The sequence below is a fragment of the Austrofundulus limnaeus genome, unplaced genomic scaffold (assembly GCF_001266775.1).
Source record: "Austrofundulus limnaeus strain Quisiro unplaced genomic scaffold, Austrofundulus_limnaeus-1.0 Scaffold59, whole genome shotgun sequence".
Lineage (NCBI taxonomy): Eukaryota > Metazoa > Chordata > Actinopteri > Cyprinodontiformes > Rivulidae > Austrofundulus > Austrofundulus limnaeus.
This window is the reverse complement of record NW_013952461.1, coordinates 140,861-163,848: the sequence shown is the minus strand read 5'-3', so window position 1 is coordinate 163,848 and position 22,988 is coordinate 140,861. Positions and strand designations below refer to the sequence as shown.

General features: G+C 37.7%; 1 protein-coding gene across 1 annotated transcript in view; it reads right to left on the bottom strand.

Moving 5' to 3' along the window:
• Positions 1-22,988, bottom strand: part of LOC106518300 (neuron navigator 1) — a gene marked incomplete at its 3' end in the record, with an annotated part of 40,783 nt that overhangs the window by 4,130 nt on the left and 13,665 nt on the right. Inside the window, 3 exon segments of the mRNA XM_014009525.1 lie at positions 911-1,055; positions 17,855-18,214; positions 20,185-20,287. Of these exon segments, the coding sequence (XP_013864979.1) occupies positions 911-1,055; positions 17,855-18,214; positions 20,185-20,287 (608 nt within the window).

Sequence of the window (22,988 nt, the reverse complement as noted above, 5' to 3'; positions counted from 1 at the left end):
TATATATACATATATATACAGTATATATACTGTATTAGGGGTGAAACATTACATGTAGCCGTATCGAACTGTTCAATACAGTGCTTTAGGTTCAATACACACTTGTATCGAACAATACAGATTGTTTTTATTTATTTTATCAACTTGTCTTCTAAAGATGCTCTGTGTTGAAGGATCAGTGGGTCTGTATTCGACTACTCCACCTAGGCTGCATTTTTGAGTGCAGATCCACTGAGAAACTTGCTGTTTCAGCAACATTTAATTAAAAAACTGTACTTTTTTAGGTTAAACAAATGTTCATATACTTAATTTAAAGAAATTACAAGTTAAAAAGGGCATGGAGAATTCTCTTTTTTGGTAACGAAATATATCGAACCGTGAGACTAAAGTATTGAACCAAACCGAATCTTGAATATGCTAGACAATACATTCACATTTTCTTCCCTTAAAGATGTTTCAGCTAGCATTAGCATTGTGGGAGAGCCAAATGACTGGCTGCTGAGTGCTGACAACTAGGGGTTGGAGTCTAAAATACAACTCAGAATTGAGCCGCTGGCATGAAGATTTACATTTTAAGCCTTAATTAAAAATTGATAGTGATTTTGATAATTGATACAGTGTCAGGAAATTAAATATTGCAATATTTTGGTGTATCTATATTTTCTTACACTTCTGTTCTATACGTTCTAAGCTTTAAGGCACAAACAACTTCCACACCTACAGTCTCTCACTATTCACAGAAAAATCTCACACTCAGTGAAAATGGAAGCAAAGCATGTCTTGGAGTGAAAGTAGAATTAATCCGCAGCGGAATAATCAGAAGCTGCCAGTTCTAAATTGCACGAAAATACACACAAACAAACTAAAAAGATTAAAGAAAATGCAAGATAGTTTAGGTGCTGCAGCTCACCATGACAGAAGAGCTCCGTCTCGATCCCAAAGGTGTGCTCGGGAGGGAGTTAAGCGATGAGCTGGCATTAAACTCCTCTGAGCTGAGATTCTCTGAGCCGTCACCATCGCTGAGTCCACTGCTGATGGAGCTGCTCTCATCCCAACTGAAACAAAAGRAAAAGATGCTCGCTGTGTTAAACATTTTTTATTAACCATCCATGTGGGCGTACACCACAAAAACATGTACAAGTCTGGGGTTTTAAAGAGGGGGAATAAGCATAAAGTGACAGAGGTAATCTCCAAATGTATGGCTTAGACTGTTCCTGGAGTCAAACCAGCAGTTAATTCAAATTTGGCAGAAGAAGCTTGGAAACAGCTAATGCATCAGAGCAGAGAGCCGCATGACGGTCAAATCTTTGGCAGCCGTTCCAGGTTTTTTCTTCACTTCATGTTTTGTAAATCTTTCATATTTTAGACTTGAAAAAAGGATGTGAAGTTAAATGTACATGAAACGTAATAAGATGAGACATTCTTGATAACAAATGACAGTGACAAATCCTGGATTTTTAAAAGCACACGTTTTTGTCTCACCAGAAAGTATCCTCTTTTCTTTCTTCACTTTTTCATAAAATTAAATGCTCGCTTGGAAAGTTTTCACCATGTAAACCCAATCATTTCCAAACCTTTCCAAAAAGGAAACGTCATTTAGCCAACAAATATAACRTTTGTGGGAAACTCCCTTCCAGCAATCATAACAATATGGTCAATTTGGAAAGCTAATTTTACTATATTAAAATACACCCCTCATGTCTTAATAAATCACAGTGACACAGAATGATTTTTTTAAACCAGGAAAAACCCACCCAGATCTTTATCTGTAGCCTCAGGGTAAACTTGCTAAAATGTGCTGCTAAATTATCTTAAACAAAAACTATGATATATGACAGGAAACGTTTTGTGTTCTGTTAGGTTTTCTATTAGATGAGAAGCAGAACGCTTCACTCTCTGAAACCGACGCTGCTTGACTGAACAGCATTTCTAAAACCATTCATAACTAAATACAATTTGTTGTTCCATCAAATAGCATTTTAAAATAGAGGCATATGAACAATAATGTMTTTTAAAGCTAAAAGGATGTCCAGCTCAGATTTTGTAAATTATGCWCCCCATCATCACCACCGACAACCACAGGTGGTATTACATTTGTGCTGGCACATAAAAGTACAGCACAGTGGAAAAAGGTAAAATAATATAAACCTTTAAAGCTGACTCACTGCTTGAGATGAATCAGTTATTTTCCCTTCTTTTTTTGGTTTTCCCCACTGAGCTGAACATCCTCTCTGTGGGTCTGAGGTCTGCAATTAGCAAAGGCATGGAACTTGGAAGAGAACTGGAACAAACAGAGACAAAAATGGCTTTTAAATGCTTTGAACTGAGGATAATCGCATGGCTCGAACCGAGTGGTCGTGAAACAGAAAGTTGCTTTTTTGTAACCCTGCTTTTAGAGTGCTGATTTTGGGCATTTTGATCCAAAAAGAATAAATTAAAGGTGCGTTACTCAAAAGCCGACTTCAACAACAAATTGTCCGTTTGACAGTAATCCGTTCAAAGGTTTCCAAATCCTGTCTACATGATCTGTGCAGTTTTGCAATATTTACTAAGTGCAGATGTTTGTGGTGTTCTCTAACAATACCTCCTCTGTCGAAGGCGACATGAATAACCCCCACAGCAATGTCAGCCTAAGAGCCAGGAAGGTTTGTGGGCTGCTGATATTACAAGCCTGTCTGCTCTCAGAGGTAAAAAATCAAGACAGGGCAAGTGTAGGAGTACAACAAAGAAGTGCATACTTCTTCCTTAGGGTGGCAATTAACATTTTTGTTTTGTTTTATTATTTTTCATGGCACATCTCCAATGTTTTTTTTTTTTTTTTTTTGTGTGGATCTGAATTGAGATGCTGCTTAGGTTTAAATAAGTCTGAGGGGCTCGACAGGAGTAGATTAAGCTGTGGGCTTTCCTATAAATTTTTATGGACTTAGTGAACACATAGTTTATGGTGAGAGCAAACACGGTGAAAAGCACTGCAGAGAAACAGATCAAGCATTGTAAAAATGAATTTAACAGAAAAAAAAGGGAGGTTTGCCAAGCATGTTCTTGTACTGAATGTGTTTATTTTAAAGCCAGATAAACACCTAATAAAACATGCAACTTGGAGTCCAGACTGTATTTTCTGCTTGATTTGGCTTCTGGGAGTGGATCCCAGCTTAGTAATGAAGACAAACTTCATCATTCAGATAACTGTGAGAGAGCACCATATTTCTCTCCATGAAAGTGTCTCCACAGACTTTATGTTCACATTTCCCCCCCACACTCTTAACTCTAGAATACAATGAGAGAAAAATATCCAAATTGAAACCTGAGAAATGAATCCTGTCAAATAAACTGTAAGCTGTCTTATATAAAAAGTTTTAAAACAAAATAAAAAAATAAACAAGGCTAAATTAGAGTCTAAATGAAGACAGTCAGATTAAGAAAGTCCAAAGTTGAAGAGTGAGRTACCTCTGTGGTGTAAAACGTAAAGTCCGTCTTGCCCTCGACTGAAGCGGAGGCACTTTCTCAATTAAAACCCGGCTGCTCATCTGTGACTTTCCTCTTTTTTTTTTGGCTTGAATTAAAGCTTAACTTCCTGTAATTATCCGCACGAGGCTGACATTTAATCCTCCGCGAGCCCAGACTCCTTTTTACCACCCATTTAGTCCGAGGAGAAGAAGCAGTCTGCCTCTCTGCTCCCATCCACAGAGGAGAGAGAGAGAGATGACGAGAGCGCGAGGAGCTGCGTAGAAACCATGGCAACACGTATCACTCCGCTGCGGARTGACGTAACTAATTAACAGGAGGATCAAAAAGGTCGTTTAATAGGATTTTCAGTCGATTTTATCAGCAAATATCTAAACAAACTACGTAATGCAATATATTTTTTTATAGAATCCATTGTTTTTAAAAATCATGGTATTTTGACAAAATGTCAGTTAGTATTTTAATTATACCTTTGCAATTTTAGAACCAATTGTTATAAATATACTAATACTAGCTATATTATTCCAGTTTGGTTTGCTGCATATTCCTTCCAATACATTGCGTTACAAAAAATCAAAAATGAAATTGTTAATTTTATTAAATTCATCAACAGCTCTTTTTTAAGTAATTTTTGGACCACTGGGAAATGAAAGAAACTGAGCCATGTGAGAACAYGGATTTTAAGGCTTGCAGAGAGGTTCTCTCCTGACCTTTATCTCTCAAATGCCACAAACATGCAGGTACCGTCAAAACAGGAGAGAACGTCAAAACAGATTTATATCATGCTGCAGATACAGGGTGCTGTATCTCCGGATTTCTTTTCTTTGAATAAATACAAAGCATAAAATACACTGAAACTTTCAAWATTTAATCAAATATTTGTTGGTTTYAACTACAGTTTGATCCCAAACATTACTGTAAAGAAATCTATGATCAATAATAATAAAAACATTAGCAGTTTAGGACTTTSACTGCACTGCTATAATTGGAAAAAAAGAATGTTAAAGTACTCGATAAAGAAAACTAATGTAATGGTAGTTTCATTTTCTCCAAKAAGTGGTTTCCCATAATGAACTGGGTAAAGAAAAAACACATTTTCTCCTTTTAATAATTACTGCCTGTTCTTTAGCTGGTGGAAAAAAAACACAGTTCAAGGTAAAAATCGAAACCACTGCAAGAAGAACCTCAGAACCGCAGATGAGACACGGATCTCCTGTGGTGCATGAGCGTTGGAAAGTTTCCCCCCCCCCCTGACATTAGCAGTGGAACAGTTTCGCTGTGAGTTCTGGTGATCTCAGTTCAGTAAAACACTCCAGGAGGTAATGTTCTGGGCCAAGACTGCCCCACATCGTCCACATCTTCAGTCAGGATTAGTTCATCTGTAGCTGGAGGTTGGGAAAACAACACTCTGAATCCAAACGAGTTTTTACTGTAGCAAATTCCTAGTTGTCAGTGAGATTTACGTTGCTTCTCTGCTTGCAAATTACACAGAAAACAGRCCTAKTYAGTCACATTTCTGTTTTCTAAAACRTGCATGTGTGCAACTGTGTTGCCTGCAACAGAAACAAAGATCTAAGCAGCTCAGTGGTGTTTACGTCCTGTTTATCTCAACCAGACTCCACTGCTATAAAGCAAAGGGTCATCCAAACAACATTCAAGTCATGTTTGCTCTGTGTGTAGTAACAAGTGAGCCACACTGATAAGCAAACAGTTCGTGTCGGATGCACTTTCTGTAAATTTGTAAAGCTGCAGCTGGGTTTACAATATTTACAAGCTCTAAATACAGAGATGTAACAAATCGGTGAGAATTTTTAGCAACTTGTTTTTTGATACGACAGAACATCACTCATAGGGTCTCTGACGTTTAATTATTATTATTATTATTATTTGGCTTTGGATTGTTCTCATCTCCTCCTTATGCAACAAACATTGTGCTGCTTCTACTTCTCATCCAGCAAGTTTAATTTGAATAGAATGTCAAAAATAACTGGACAGGAAATGAATAAATTCACCAGCTGTGACTGTGTTRGCTGAAATTATTACATAAAATTGCAATGTATCAAAGCTTGTATGCATTGTTGCAACTATTCCCTATTCTTAAAGATTAGAGATACTTCAGGTTGTCAAATTTTAAGTTAAAAATTGATAGTGTTGTTCACTATTAACCTTAAAATACCAAACATCCAAACAGTTTTTTATATATATAAAAACAACGGTAGCTGTGCTGTGATGTCATTGCTCCATGTGGTGTAATGACTTCAGATCTCCAGCAGAAGGCAGAAGAATGTCATGCTCTGCCTGGCATACATTTACAATGTGATGTGCTCTAGTGAATTAAAATGAAGCACCACTTGACATAAAAAAACACGTGGTTGCGTGCCTTGATGCTGAAGAGGAGCAGACATTCCTTCATTGTCGAGATTCACATCTGAAGCACAATGTGAGACATTGTTTTAGAAGCCTCAGAMCACAGAGCCGAAYGCACAGATTAATGTCTGCCTGCATMTTTTTCTTTCAAGAACTGCACAGATAATAAAACCACTCTGATTGTTTACTTTGATTTAAATAAATCTTGACAATAAGTAAGCATACAGGATTTGGCAGCTTTCAGCACAGAGAAGTAAAYTGGTCTGAGACGCATCTGAGTCAAAGACTGCAATCACCTCGTCTCTGCAGAGTCCAGGAAAAAGGACTTCTGGGATAATTGTTGGCCTGGAAAATAAAGTATACAGTCTATATTAGTCTCAAGAATCTTCATTAGTGCAGCTGCACCCCACAACACTGCAGATTAAAAGGAGGCATGTCCTGCTTTAACATCCTTTTTCACATTTAAATCGTACACTTGGGGTCTATATAATGTAAAAAAATACAATGATTTCCTCTGAATTCATCCTTATTGTAACTCCGTAAGCCCCTCTTTCACCCCCTTTGAGATGTGTCTCAAATCAAATCATTTTAAAGCTGTCTCTTTAAACGCAAGGTGCTTCACATACCCCCTCCAGCTTATAAACGGTCCATTTTTAGTTAGTTAAAGGGGTTTTTGACCATCTAGTGTTGCAGAAAATATTTTATTTACAAAGTAATTAAAATATGTCAGTAAGAAAACTTGTCCATGCAGCCGTACATGTTGGAGCCAGAGAACAATGAAGAATGAAGTAAATTGTAGTTAGCAAGTCCAGACCTTATATGTCTGTTCTGTYTCAAATACTGTGACGTAATAGTTCAGAAAATATCATAGAAAATAGAAAAAATGAACATGTTGAAAAATATGACCAAAACAGAATATAAATGTCCTGATGCATCTCAGTAATCCAGGTAAAAAATCAAAAGGAAAAAAAAATTGAATAGGTCCTCTGGACGTCTAAAGAAGAACCCGTCCAGAGGACCTATTCAATTTTTTTTCCTTTTGAACAGAATATAAAGTTATCTATGCAGCACCGGGAGAGACTAAATTCGAATTTTCTGCAATCTTCCAAGTACACAACAAAATGCATTTAATGGCTAAAAGGGTGGATTTTGCATGATATGTCAAAAGACTTATGATGCCACAATCACAAATATTCCATTACTTTATGAGTTTGTCTTTTATGTTCTGACTGGTAAACTTACTGTTGGAGATGAGCTACACTAACTGAACCAGTAGAAGCATTTAGACACATGCTAAAAACCTTGCACGTCTGAATCAGCTTTAACAACTTCTAACAGCAAACAGGCAGTGTATGATTCAGACATTTAGGCACCAAAACACAGTTTCACATCATCCACCTGGGGYTGAGTGTTAGACACTGGTGAAATCCAAACTGCACAGCCAGACGACCACACGCAGACATGATACTTGGGTGATTCATGCTCCCTGGGGTGCTTCTGTAACGGCTCATTATTCACAGGGCTGAGGACACTGGTGAAGGTGGAGACACGTTTGGTGTTGATGGAGCCTTTGTAAGTCTGTATTTCAGTGACCCTGGAGAGCTTCATATTGACCCCAGATGTGTTTTCAAGATGCTGACTGTGGGAGAGCCTGTGTGCTGGGTCCGTTCAACCGTATGTTAAAACATAATGGAGAATTAATTGTTTCACTTTTTTTCTACTATGTTTACCAATTGAAAAAACAAACAAAAAAAAAAACAAAATTTCAAGCCACCTTGTTTCAAAATAAGCTGCGTTTATGGACAAGACATAATTTTCACTGAGCTGTTTTCAAAAAGGGACTCACTTGAAGTGGTGGCCACACACGCACACACACACACACACACAAAAAAAAACGTAATGCTTGCCGACGACTAGAGCAGCAAGGCCAAAGAGCAATTTTTATGTGGTTGGGTTTAAGTGGGTCAGAAAATGTGTGAGGTTTTCAGTCAGGGAAGTACAAAGTAAATATAAAGGAGGTCCAACACAGACAGGAAAGGGAAATTGAATGCAGACTGCTGAGGGCACAGATCCAGGATCAGATGACTGCAGCAAAGCCTTTAGTGCATTACAGAAAGTGTTTGTCGATAGGCACAGTTTCCACTTGTGAAGCTGTTAGCATTCCAATATTTTGAAAACTGACCTAAATACTGTACTGTACATGCAAAAAACATGTCACAGTTGCTATAACTACAATGATTAAAGCTTAATTTTGGTCACCGAGGGAATAACATTGCAGGAGCAGAGTGAGAATTGAAGTGAAATACTTTCTCTTTTATATTAAAGTGCCAATATGTATTTCTCATGCATATATTTAAATACTATACCATAATAAAGTATCAATGTCACCTTTAACTGTTTTTAAAATGCTGTCTTATGTTTAAATAGAAAATAAACTTGTCTTCTCATCACTTCCTCTTCTAAACACCTTGAAATTGGCCTCTGTCTCTTTAAGAACCACCTTCATTTCACCTACATTTCCTCAAAAGGTATTTTGAATCTGAAAAGAGCTTCACTGAGTGAGGAGTTACGGAGCACGTAAGGAGACGGGAGATTTTTTTTTCTTTTGCGTTCCCACACAATAGTATTGCATTACCTCGCAAAGCCTTTTGCGTTCCCTCGCAAAAGTCATTTATTACTGTTGTGCCTGCTAGTTTATTAACAAATTCGCATGTTCACCATTAGCRAGTTAGCCTACTGCTTTAATTCAGCTTCAGAATGAATATATCACACAATACATGGAAGTATGTCATATGTCGATATTTGAACACAGCGCAGCCACGTAACATCAATGCCAATTTCACGAACTGTGGCGATACATCCTGTTTTGGTAACCGGATATTTCAAAACAAAAGTCTGATTTAATTCAGTTCATATACAAAACAAACTTTTGCGTGGGAACGCAAATATATTGCGATGTAACACAATAGTATTGCATGGGAAAGCAAAAGAAAAAAATTCCCACATGTCCCCTCGTGGGCTCCGTAAGCGGTAGTGGAGCTCAGTAGACAGTTTAAGTTTCACTTTCACTTTCACCTGAGAGCCTGCAGGAGTCATGGGCAGGGTGTGTGGGAAGGAGGAAGGGGGTGCACTCTGCCATGAGGAAGTTTGGCTTAAAGACATGTCCCAGGGGCATTTCTGGTCCCAAAAGGCTTTTCTGGTCCCCACCTGTTGTTTTACTGCTCAGTATGGCTTCCTAAAAACGCTGCAGGATTTCTCAAACATGCATGAATGAGTCAGAGCAAGGCTTTGGGCATGTTTTTTATGGGAGTGTAATATTATAGCATAATATAAAACTCAAAAAGTTGATGATATTGCCCCTTTAACATAAGCAAAGATAGATTTGTCATAAATTGGCAGTATGTGTGTACATGTCTTTTTTTCCTGAGTGTTTGTATCCAATTGAAAAAGGTGCAATGCAGACAATGTATCTGTAAAAATTAAATTAGCTTTTCCCCACACACAGTGCCATTAAAAATCATTTGATCCCACATGGATATAAGAATGATCAAGTTGATTTACAGGCAAACATCTGTTGCTATWAAAGCAATTCTAAAAATCATCTAGAGAAAACAGTTCCCTTCTTCAGTCAGTTTGCTTTTATACCATTTCTAGCTCTCATCAATCATCAGTTGCCACTCACACACACACATCCTCCACACATTGATTTGCTCGGCAGCTACCACACTGACACACAAGGCAGCCCATCACTGGGTCAGTGGGAGACGGTTGCCATGGCAGCACATCCCGAGCCATGCTGGTGCATGATCGGTAGCGATGCTGCTGAACCAGCCTTCTCTCTCCGCTCTGCATCGCTGCCTCTGTGCTGCTACAAAGGGAACAGATCTCTGGGTGCCCACTTACTCACCCTCAAACCCACAATGCTTAAAAAAAGGACTAAAGATTACCTCATTTTGACAAGTGCTTTGTGTGAACATCATGTTTTCCCCTGTTAGGATTTAAAAAACATCTTATGGCCGAAAATCTCATAAAACATACTGTATTTGCATCATTAATCCAAGAGATTATTTTGTTTTGAAACGTTTTGAAACGCGATTTTATATGGTATAATATTGACTCAAATGGGATTCTTTAACCATTATAATCCTTTGTTTTATGTTAACATGAATTTACAATAATGTATTCAACTATGAAAGTATCAGCTAAATGACTGATTACCTTGTAAATGCCTAAAAAAATTTATCTTCAGGACTTTGCAAGCTCCTTAAAAAGTTCCATTTTTTGTTTGACCAATAAATAAATATAAACAGTGAATCTTTTTAATTAGTGTCAATAAATACAGCCGCTGTATAAAAGATGCATTTAGAAACCTTATTGAGCTCTCCAAAGAAAAACAGCAAAATATCCATAAACCCATCTTTTATTTAAGATCCTCCCTAATTAACAGCTCCATTTTGGAGATAACCAAGTTACTGACTGTATTCATGTGACAGCCTTTAAAAGGAAGCCAGTAGTGGGAAGCACTAATCTAAAAGTTAGTTCTACTAGCCCTAAAGCATTAACACAAATATTTAGGTCCCCTATTTCTAAAGCACTAATGCACTGAAAATTTTTAGCAAAAGCTAATTCTAAAGCACTAAAATAACCAAGTCAACCCATGAACATTATTCAACAGATAACGAGTCACATATTGTCATGTTGCTCTCTTAAGACTTACCATTGTCATTCCACAGTTGTATTTGGGTCCATATATTGTTAATATGTCACCTGGTGGATAAGTGACACACATATGAACAAAATGTGTGACAGTTTTCACCCTCAGCTGTTAACGTTAACATTGATCAAAAACATTTATAGACCTCAGTTAGTGCTTCTAAATTTAGCCTATAAATTCAGGAAGTGCTAATCCACTAATACATTTTAAAATGAGCAAAAGCCCTAAAGCACTAATTCCCCAATTAGAGCTTTAGTGCTTTAGGGGAACTGTGTCCACCACTGAAGGAAGCTATAATTTGACTTTTACAGAAAGACCAAATGTAATTGAGGAGAAACAACCCAATTAGACTGAAATGTCTTTGTTAAAAAGACAAAGCTGAAAATTTCTATTTGTGACTGTTCACATTGAAAACGTTTGAAAAGTTTCAGTCGGATTGTGTCTAAGCCCTAAAACTGTTGAAAATGACTAACAACCTCCTGATAGCCTGAGATAGACTACGAATCAACAAGATGAATGAAACATGACACCAAACAATCCTAATATGCTGTGTCTGCTGGCTCTGTAAACCTGTAAAGGTTTCCTGACATGTCTGAAGTGTCAATGGTATATAATTTACCTCTTATTATAGATTTCACTATTCTGTTCTGATGTTAATCTAAAATAACAAATCTTCAAAAAGGTATTCTTAATTCATCAGATAAAAGTTAGCTCTCCACTTAGCATTTAAACAGTAAGTATTTAAAGGGTCTTTGTTGTTGCTCTGTTCTGTTGCTTTTCACTTAAAGTTGCTAAAACAATTGTTAAACCAGACTGTTCTTCCAGTTTAGGTTTTCATACTGCTATTTGCCAAAACAAATAACATAAATCTCTCATAAATAATTATCATGGTCAGGCAGAAGTCCATCCCTCAAACTCACATATTCTGCTATAARCATTAGGGTTGCATGCATCAGATAAAATATATTATGGGAAAAAAATAACTTCTTCAATGCACAGCTGTAATAGTAATGCAATATTAAGGACTTACACAAAGTACAGTTGTAAAACATTAACTTTAAGCGACTCAACACCACAAAAATGACAGATTGTTGAAAAGTTCTCAATTTAAATGCCAAATAAAAATAGAATAAAATAAAAACCACCAATAATTTGATGTGATTACAGGTCTACATGAAAACATTCACTCCAATCCAACTTGCAATAGCATGACTTTATGATGGGTAGATAAACTCTGCCAGGTTGGTTTGAAGAATAAAACCACAGGAAACATTTATGGTTTTTGTTGCTGTTGAAGATAAGAAGACACCTCATCAGTGTGAAGTGGAACACATCCAGAGTGGCTGAGGTCAGCTCAATAAATTGTTAGCGCTGTGAGCAAAAACTTCTGTTATCCTTTTGTTCAAGCAAGAATGTCTGCTGCTGGGAAGATGGGAAATTAAACCTACCTTTTAAATACTGCATATATATTTTATGGCAATAAAAGTCTCACTAAACCCAAGTAGGGAAAATCTCATTCAGCAGGAAGTGATTCAAATTCTTGGTAGAACTGAGAATGTGCCAAACAATAGTATAGGATATATTCTTTACTTCCGCATTTCAAAATTCATTCATTACATCTTAAAAAATACTTGAAGGTGTACTTCAAATCCATAAGAAGATGTCGCATTTTTATCAAGACTCTCAAACTTTGTTATTTAGCATTAGTAAATTCATTTCTAATTGCATAAGCCACTCTTATCAATATATTTCCACCAGAACACTCCAGATCTGATTGATCCCGGAAGCTAAGCAGGTTGATCTGGTTAGTGGTACTTGGATAGGAGCCTGAGAATTACTGGGTTGCAGTCAGGGGTCCTGGTTGACGAGTAAAATTCAGACAATAAGTGGTTTGCTCCGGTTCAAATCACAGTGAAATGGATCAAAGCGAGCATGCTAATGACCTAAAGGCGCAGATGAGATATTGTGAAAAAATATGCGTACATTCAGGATATTGTCTTAATAAAAAAARACTTGTCATATAATAATGAAGGATTTACTCAACATCGAGGTGATTGACAAACTTTCTGGTGCTCCAGACCTCAAATTTTACGATGATTCAGAAGAAAGGTTTCAAAAGTCTCGAAGCTACAATTATTTTGAGTAATGAGCCTATGAGAACAATGCTACCGCTAACAAGTTAACTTGTTATTTCTATGTGCTTGGATCTACTTGTAAATATTTTTTAGCTTCTGTAAACCCAAATTCAAGTAACTGTCCAATAAAATATCTGAAAATACAATTTAATTGATACAATTTTTACCTGTTAAAAGTGGTCGCTGCAAACTCCTGCATTGTTGTCTGTTTCCACACCTCTAGATTATTGATCCAAACTTTTGTATTTCTCCCAAATGGAGCTTTTGCAACAACCGTACGTGGCACAGAAATGAGACATTTTGACGCTGAATTAACAGACGGCWGCATTTACTTCCTGCCCCTCATCTGCATTTTGTGCCGTCGATACGTCATCTGCAACCCAGCAACACCAGGGGCCGTAAAACCAATGTAGGAGTTGAGTCTACACTGGAAAAGCTAGCAAGGGAAAACCTTTGACCATATTAGGTCATAGGTCACCTTCGGAAGGATGCCAAAAAAAACTTCTCTTAAATGTGTATGAATGAAAAATATGCAAACATTTATTCTTCAGGCTTGGTGGAGGTCAAACATGCTTAAACTAGGAACAATAACATCAAATACCACTGCAGTTTTGTATCTGCAGGTTTACCTGCACCGTTGTGAGCTCAACACAATACAGATTTTTAATAGTATATACACTCACCGGCCACTTTATTAGGTACACCACTCTAGTAACGGGTTGGACCCCCTTTTGCCTTCAGAACTGCCTCAATTCTTTGTGGCATAGATTCAACAAGGTGCTGGAAGCATTCCTCAGAGATTTTGGTCCATATTGACATGATGGCATCACACAGTTGCYGCAGATTTGTCGGCTGCACATCCATGATGCGAATCTCCCGTTCCACCACATCCCAAAGATGCTCTATTGGATTGAGATCTGGTGACTGTGGAGGCCATTTGAGTACAGTGAACTCATTGTCATGTTCAAGAAAMCAGTCTGAGATGATTCCAGCTTCATGACATGGCGCATTATCCTGCTGAAAGTAGCCATCAGATGTTGGGTACATTGTGGTCATAAAGGGATGGACATGGTCAGCAACAATACTCAGGTAGGCTGTGGCGTTGCAACGATGCTCAATTGGTACCAAGGGGCCCAAAGAGTGCCAAGAAAAGATTCCCCACACCATGACACCACCACCACCAGCCTGAACCGTTGATACAAGGCAGGATGGATCCATGCTTTCATGTTGTTGACGCTAAATTCTGACCCTACCATCCGAATGTCGCAGCAGAAATCGAGACTCATCAGACCAGGCAATGTTTTTCCAATCTTCTCTTGTCCAATTTCAATGAGCTTATGCAAATTGTAGCCTCAGTTTCCTGTTCTTAGCTGAAAGGAGTGGCACCCGGTGTGGTCTTCTGCTGCTGAAGCCCATCTGCCTCAAAGTTCGACATGTTGTGCGTTCAGAGATGCTCTTCTGCCTACCTYGGTTGTAACGGGTGGTTATTTGAGTCACTGTTGCCTTTCTATCAGCTCGAACCAGTCTGCCCATTCTCCTCTGACCTCTGGCATCAACAAGGCATTTCCGCCCACAGGACTGCCGCTCACTGGATGTTTTTTCTTTTTCGGCCCATTCTCTGTAAACCCTAGAGATGGTTGTGCGTGAAAATCCCAGTAGATCAGCAGTTTCTGAAATACTCAGACCAGCCCTTCTGGCACCAACAACCATGMCACGTTCAAAGGCACTCAAATCACCTTTCTTCCCCATACTGATTCTCAGTTTGAACTGCAGGAGATTGTCTTGACCATGTCTACATGCCTAAATGCACTGAGTTGCCGCCATGTGATTGGCTGATTAGAAATTAAGTGTTAACGAGCAGTTGGACAGGTGTACCTAATAAAGTGGCCAGTGAGTGCAATAAACTAATGATAAACTTGCAGAGCTTTAACAAACAATACTAAGGTTTTGCTTATTGTAGACCTTTTGTTTACTGTTAAGGCAGCATTTATTCCTCTAACAGCAGAAAATAAGTGAACAGCTCCTTTGCCTCAGAATGGTCAGATTCATGATTTTTCACAAACACTGCATACTTTTTCATTACTACTTGTAGAACACATCTGTTTGTCATTCAGCAGCATTTTACTGAATGTTAATCTCATCTGATAGAAAGACGGAGCTGGTGATAAGACTGATCAGCTGCATGTTGTTGGATCAGATTACTAATGAGGAAGACATGAAGTCATTACAGGCAATAAGTGCATTTTCTGTATCCAGTGCAGTCTGCTGTGGATCACTTATTACCTGCTTATCTCACAGCTAAATAAGTATTTGTTTAAAGCAGGTACAACAATTTAAGTTAGTGTTTGTTCGAACAATATTTCAAATATAGATTTGTTAATTTTCTAATTGCAATAATAATTACCGTAGATGCAAAAACTACATTGAAGCTAACTTCAAAACAATAACATGCATGAAAATGTCAAACGGTGGCTTTTGAACAGGAACAAAAATTGCACATCCTCTCACAGTCAATTCTCAGCCGGTTTCCATGGTTACGGTGGAGGAGCTATTTTGAAAGGCTCTAAGCTAATGGTTCTCAATGAGCCGAACTGTAAGTGTGTAAGAGGGGATGTAGTAGGAATGCAAATGTATGACGGAGAGTGCAGGGGGATTCTTTAGCAGGAAAATTGGAGCACGAGCTGCAGCGCCGGCTTCAAAAACTGAATTAGTTGCTTATCGAGACCAGAGGTCATTAGTATGTTTATGAAGCAAAGCCACAACATCAAAGTATACCTGCAGCAGAAATGGTTCTAGTTTCCTTTGTTTTAAAAACAGAAATTGCACTGGAATAGCATTTAAAATGAGGAGTTTTGCATGGAAATGATTTGAGTGCAGAAAGAAATTAAAARGCTGTACTCGCACTCATCCTCCATGAGTTTTAACCCAAGATGATGAGATTATGATGAGAAATTACAGAGTTACAGCTGTTTCAGTCACACCTCATCAATGACATTCTGATCTCATGCAATATTACAAGATCTTAGGAGATGTGTCAGCACTTGGAGAATGTGTTGAAAATGTCTGCCATATTCTATTCTTCTTCAGGTTTTACTTTTTAACCTTCACATTTTTTTTGTCTTCTCGTGAAAGTTTGTTAGATTGTGCCAGGTTTCAATGTTCACTTTAAAAAAACAGTTTCAAATAATGTAAATGTGTCAATGCATTTTCTTCTTCTTAACCCACATATTAAGAATGTGACCTGGCACGCAGGGACGAGTGAAGGCTCCAGAGGCTGAGCTTAAATCGCTCTGCATGAGCAAAAAGCCATAAAGCTGCTACTCCACTCCAGAGAACTGTCCCTGATTCTGTCTGTTTCTCTCTGAGACTTGCTCTCTACTGTCAAGTTGTTGGAACAAATTAGACCAAGGCATGCAAAGGAACAAAGATCTAAATAAAAATAAAGGAAGAAAAGAAAATGGAATGATGCAGGTAAGCAAATTAAAAAAACCTTAAAAGTTGTGAGTTACACTGTTCAAGCTGATAACGTTAAACTGTTTGTTGCATCTGTTCCTGCTGACTAAGGTCATCATGAAGGCACTGCTACACAAGTTACAAGGCTTTAACTGTGTAACCTGATGACTTCTTTCCCCAGTGAAAACATCTGAATGTGTCCTGTTAGAGTCAGCAAATAGTCACTTTGAGAAATCCTTGAAGTGTAAGAAAAGAATGTGTGACTGCAAAGACTGCTGATGGAAGCGCTTTGTAGATATGCCAAGAAATATACCAGAAGAAAAACCAAAATCCACTCATGGCATCGTTTTACACCGGCCCTGTGTTAAAAAATGCTCCACTTATAATTAAATATTATTTTTTTAATAGTTACTTTCAGTTAGACAATATCCTTTAAGTAAAACACCATTCAGCAGCAACTTTGTACTCAGCATCCAGTGGTGGGGAGCGCTCATCCTAAACTTAACTTGCAATTTCTAAAGCGCTTGTGACAATATTTAGGTCCGCAACTTCAAAAGTGCCTGAGTCACTGAAAAATTAGCGAAACCTAATTTTAAAGCACACGGTCAATTTGACACTTACTAGCTGACAACAATTCATGTACAATAAATGCACAACACTGCCAACTAGTGGTATATGAACGTTGTACAGCTTAATCCTACAACTGCCGATTGCTGGGGATGTGATTTCCTGAAACAGAACTTTAGCTCCTGGTGTAAAAGTTAAAAAGTTGTTGAGGATTGTTAGTTCGCCTGATTCTTTAAAAAGTTGTTGAGGATTGCTAGTTCGGCTGATTCTTTGTCTTTTTCTTTTGTTTGTTGTAAATTTTTCATTAAAGAAGCATCAATAAAGTAATTTTAAAACTGTTTATTGGAAAACTGAAGCAATGCATTCTGGGTACATGAYGGATTTGATTTGTGACGGGAAACAAAAGCACAGTGTACAGGAAACTATCTTCCCTTCAAATTAAGAGTTTGGATTTTAAAATTTACCATGTACTGTAGTTGCTCTAGTTGACGACTAAATGTCTGTCTTCACCAGCATATCATCTTTAAATCGTTTCTGCGTCTCTGACCCCATTGCTTGGACTATTACGTCAAGTATTSAGCTCCACCGTTTAACCTTTWTTTTTTTTWAAAAAAGGAGCTCCGATTGTAAAGTAAAATAAATCAATACATATAAAATTTTAGTATGGATTACAAACTTTAACGGGTTTTGCTATTGCCTTCCTGCTACGTAAGCAGACACAACACATTGTGGGAAATGAGAACCATGACCGAAAACAACAGTTAGCAAAGACKTATACCTTTCCAATAAGTGTGTTTATCTGAGAGGGGTGCTGTTGGATAGATCAGTTGTGATTCATTGACAGCCATACCTTCTGCTGTTCAAGATGATGATGACTGGTAGATAGTTAGTTATTAGCGGTATTGCATTTTAATTTTAGAAAGCGCAAATCCGCTTATGAATTATAAATTTCAATAAGATTGCTAAAGCGCAAATGAAATATTTAGGTCCGCAATTGGTGGATTTGCGTTTTAGTGGGCTGGTGCCCACCACTGTCAGCATCCATCATGCAATATTCAAAAGGTCAAAGTACAAACAATCGTCCAGGCATCTGCAGCCACTGATTACTTCTTTTTATCATGGTGAAAAGTGTTTTAAAAGCTTCCTTTCTTACCCATTAGCCAGATTCTCGTCATCATCATCTGGCAGGCTCTTTCCTTGAAGGTCAGTGTCACTCAGGTAACCGGACTTGAGGTCAGCGTCATCAACGTCGAGACCCTCTATGAGCTCAATGCGAGACGTGCTGCTGAGTCGGCTGGAGCAGCGAGCGGGCATTGTGTGAGCCGTGTACTGGGAAGARCTTTTACTGCCCTGGTACCCACTGCCCGTCGAGGACGGCGCGTCACCGGCCTGGAGACGGGGACTGGATTGACCGTGGYGCCAGGACAGAGGTGAGGAGCGGTTCGACAGGCTGGAGATGCTGCGGGCGTTGGTCTCATCGCTGTCGTAGCCCACCGTACTGCTGTCCAGACAGCTAGACAGAGAGATGCACAGGATCAGGGGGTCTTATTTATAAAATGTTTCACATCAAAGCCTGAATGAGACCAACAATACATCATATCTGAAAGAACTTCCAAACCAAGGTGATCTTGACCCAGATATATTAGGTGTGTCATTACATCCTCAGAGATTAAAGCCTGAAGTGTTTGCTCTCAGAACTTGGAAGATGAAAACTGGGATGGCCTGATAGCCTAAAATAAAGTTAAAGTGTTGCTATGCTTCTTGTCAGTACTCTGTATGAGAATATCCAGGTTTGTCTTTTAGGTTTAATATGTAGGTCAGRGTTAAAATCGCCCACCAAACAGCTCAGAGCATCTTCAGTGTCTGTGCATTACATAACTACATGAACCAAGTCACCCAAATAAATATTGTAAAGCCTACAAATGTGGGAGTATATTTTTATCCTTTGTTTATGGATTATTCATTATGTGAGGTTTGTACAACGAGGTTGGTGAAATTTGCTGCAAAAATAAAGTTCGACTTGACTGAAACGATTATATTCATTTTTAAGGCCATTTGCAGACGGCAAATATGAAAGCTCAATTTAAAAAAAAAACCTAACGAAAAATTTAATTTGTCTCTTGAAGAAGTATTTAAAGCTGAAAGAGTATGCAGTTTAACAATGACAGGGTTGTAAGAAATAAATTTATGTTTTCCCTAGGGGTCACAGGTGCCCATATCCAGAAGTCACTGTGGGAGGGGTGGAGGGGCAAAACCTGGACTGGTCGTAAGTCCATCACAGGGCCACAGAACCATTTACTCTCTCACTCATACCTATAGGGACAATTTAGAATAGAATTACTAATTACCCTAACAGTCATGTTTTTGGTCTGTAGGAAAAAGTTGGAGCACACAGAGAAAACCCACACATGCACAGAGAGAAATGCAAACTCTACACATTGCACATGTGAAATACACAAAAGTGAACCAGTAATCCAAGGGGGAAACTGTTCAGGAGTAGAAGACCACCCAGATTTAAAAAGTTAAAATCGTGCCACTATCAGAATAAAATCTTTTTTTTTTTTTTGCCTTACTGATGTTTCGAATGTTAACACTCAAAACTTCAGAATTTTATATTAGTTAGGAAACTACTAGCCTGGCTCTTGCCTTCCTATACAGTTCCGCTCAATTCATTTTTCCTTCACTGCTTCATCTGAGGTTTCTCCCATAGACAAGGATATCTCCGGTAGAATTTCAACCGGGCCAATCAGCGAACAGAAGGTGGAGTTGTGAATGATGACATCAATTGTCTGTGCTTTGATGCCTGCCTGTAGTTTAGCGATGACAGTGGAGGAAGTACRGGATGGTTGTTTACAACGCATGTAATTTCCAGCTAGCTTCTTAGCTTCTTTCACAGTGGCGCAATACACGGCCAAATGTTAGCGATTGGGTAAATTAGATCCAATCATTTTAAACTTCAACACTGTCCATGCCTCCAAAGAAATCACTTCTCAATGGCGAGAGAGTCCAGAMCCCTCTGTATGCAAAGCAAAGAACAAGGAGCTGGTTTTTACCAGGCTAGAAAACTGCACATTTTTGATTTGTTTTAGAAATATGTAAAATAAAAAAACAACCTTATTTTTGAAACACTGAAAATTAAACTTGAAAGTCCAAATTGAATTTGAACGGCCAAGTTTGATGTTCAAACGGTTCCTTCTATCAAAACATTGTAGTTGTTGAAACATTTGTGTTTAGGGTTGTTTTGCTGATTAGCCAAAAACAAGAGATTCCTGAAATGAACTCATCAGCATCAAACGCAGAAGGCCAATTTCAGAGGGATGGCAGCCAGATGTGCACAAATTCTCCAGGCAGCTACAACACAACTGTTTACTGATTGTGCTTCGGTGCGAGCCGATCCAGCAAACTCCCAGCTGCTTGGCTCTCATTTTGTGTTCCTTTCATCTTAACTTTAAAAGAGTTTATTTTCAGATGTTTTGGGCTTACCTGTGACCGAGYTGGGAGCCCCGCAGACTTGTCATGGTGTCTTCTAGATTCTGACGGAGATCAAGAACATTCTGCACAGTCCTCTTCCTCTGCGACTCCGGGTCTGTGTCAAAATAGAGCTCCTTTTTTTTTTTTTTTTTTTTTTTTTTTGTCGTCTGTGTTTTAATAGAATGCATACAAACAGAAAACTGCCTTCACACGAGCTTTCTCACTTAGATTATTTGTGTCTGACAGCTGTTTTCCATGCAAGAACCCAAACAGTGAATGTTCACATCATTAGGCAGACAAATCTCACTCGATGGGCTGCTTCAATGTGGCAAACCACACTCCTCTGAACTGATGTGGTGCATCTCAAATCTGAAAAACGTAAAATGTCTCGAAMTAACATGGTTAACCAGGGAGATTTAAGGAGTTCTTTCAGATGTTTGCCTGTTGAAAGGTTGTTTTCTGTCCTACTGAGCATTATTTGATCATCATATGGTACAAGTTGTGAGACTCTCAATCTAAATTACAGCCAGAACAAATTCACTCCACATCAGCTTATTCAGGCCAAGCTGCACGCAGTGTAAAACATGTGGTCACTGAGTTAAGGCCATGTCAAATCGATATCAGGCGTGTTGTTGTGTCAGCTGTAACAAATGAGAGGTACCTCCCTATTTCAAAAACGTTCAACCACAATGTTGATTCAGAGAAAACTATAAACATTTATAAACATATGGATTATCTGGACAGTTTGACAAAAAGTAGGGAAAAAAWTTTGGACCAAATGCAAAAATCACTGATATTTTCACAAGAGGATGAAGCACAGAAGCATTCAGAAAATAAGGTTCAGAAATCATTTGAATAATTAAACACATTTTCTGATCTCTTTGCAATAACGTGAGCACATACAGTATCTATAGTAAACCTTTAAAATGTTGCATTGAAATAAAATCCATTGGTTTTACTTTAAGGCAATATTTTCTTCCATTTAACTGAACAAAAGTTGAAAATTGGAAGTATATTGAATTTCTAAAATGCTTTATCCATGAGTATTTGCTAGAAAAATGTGCCACCTTACAAAAAGTTTCCCCTTATTGATGTCTTATAAATAGTTTATAGGTTAGTAATTCATCTGTAAACACTTTATAAATTATATAAATATTATCATTATAACTTTAAACTATTTATGAGCCATCTATAAGGGGAACCTTATTGTAAAGTGGTACAAAAACTTCATGTAATTCTGTACAAGCTGACTTATTATGAGCATAAAGATACATGGAACTCTGTTACAGAAATAGTCAAGTTGCTTTTAAGGTGTTGGTTAATGCAACATGTGGTGGTCACACTGTAGTTTTTAATTTATAATATTTTTATTTTTTGTTACCACTTCAGTTTAAGGCTAATAGATTTTTAAACATACTGAGCAAGGATCAACACCCAGCATTTTATTAACACGAGGCACATGTGTGAATCACATCTGCTATGAGTTCATCCTGCATGAAGTATTCTTTGTGTCCCCATTAACAGCTGGTGGTCCTCTAATGCTCTGCATGCAATGATGCCTGTAATCAAGAGCACAAAMTACTGTATCTGCACATTTGACACCATTTTCAAGATGTTTTCACTTTGAGAAGTAATCAACATTTTTTCTGCACATGCTGTCATGAGTGAAGTAAGGCTGACCTAGTTGGAGAAAATTCCATTACCAATAGACTATTTCAAAAACTTTTCCACATGATGTGCAGGCAAACTAAAACATGACAACTTTTAATAAAATAAACAATTGGACCTCTGAAATAAATACTTAAACAGTTAAAAATGTCCTGTATGTGTTGTGCAAATTTACTTTCAGTCCATGAAGAATCAGGATAAGAGTTGCGATCAACAGCACCCATAATTAGATGCTGTGATTTCTTTCTAAAATTGCTTTCTTTGCTCAGATTTAAAAAAATTTCAAAGACAGAGGTTACTTCATTTCAGAGTGTTCAGATGAACCTGTTTAAGTTTTAAAAACTGTGAAAAAGCAAAGAAAAAAGTTCTGGTTAAAATAAATAAAAATAAACAATTTTCAAGTTGGAGGCGGACACTTTCAAGATTTTTAAGAGAGATAGAGATAAAGACGAAGATAGAGATAGAGATAGAGATAGAGATAGAGATAAAGATAGAGATAGATTATTTTATTGTCACTGTATGGACCACAATGAAATTACATTTGACAAAAACATGGGGGAACAGGTGATCAGGTCATGCTGCAACCAGCAGGGGTTGTACTACTTTTAAAAAGAAAAACTAAATACTACAGAAGGTTAGATGAGGATTTTTTATTATTTTTATTATTTTTCATTATTTTTTATTTTATTTATTTATTTATTGGTGCTTTGGTCTTCACCAGAAGCTAAAATATTCATGTGAACATCAATCCTCTCAGGAAAAAACAATCAGTTTTCCTTGAATGGTCAGTAAACCATGTTTTGAAAAATTGTTCCATCCTTAGCTAATATTTATAGAGTTAATAATAGAATAATGAGCATTTCTGACTCCTGTGTAAAACAAAAAATAAAGACAGCCATGACACTGCTTTTCACTGCAGCATTTTTGAGTCATTGCAATATTCGTGGACATCTGGGATGACAGATCTTATTTAATTATGATGAAGTCAGCCTTTTTTGGCAGGGGGTTGTGCTGTTTGTGCTGTTCCTATCATTTTTTTTCTTTACTGATGTGACCCTGTTATTTTAATAACATGAAAACTATACTCTACAACTCTAAAACTCCTTTAGAACTATTGATCTAAATTAAATTGTTGTTAAGAAAAAAGA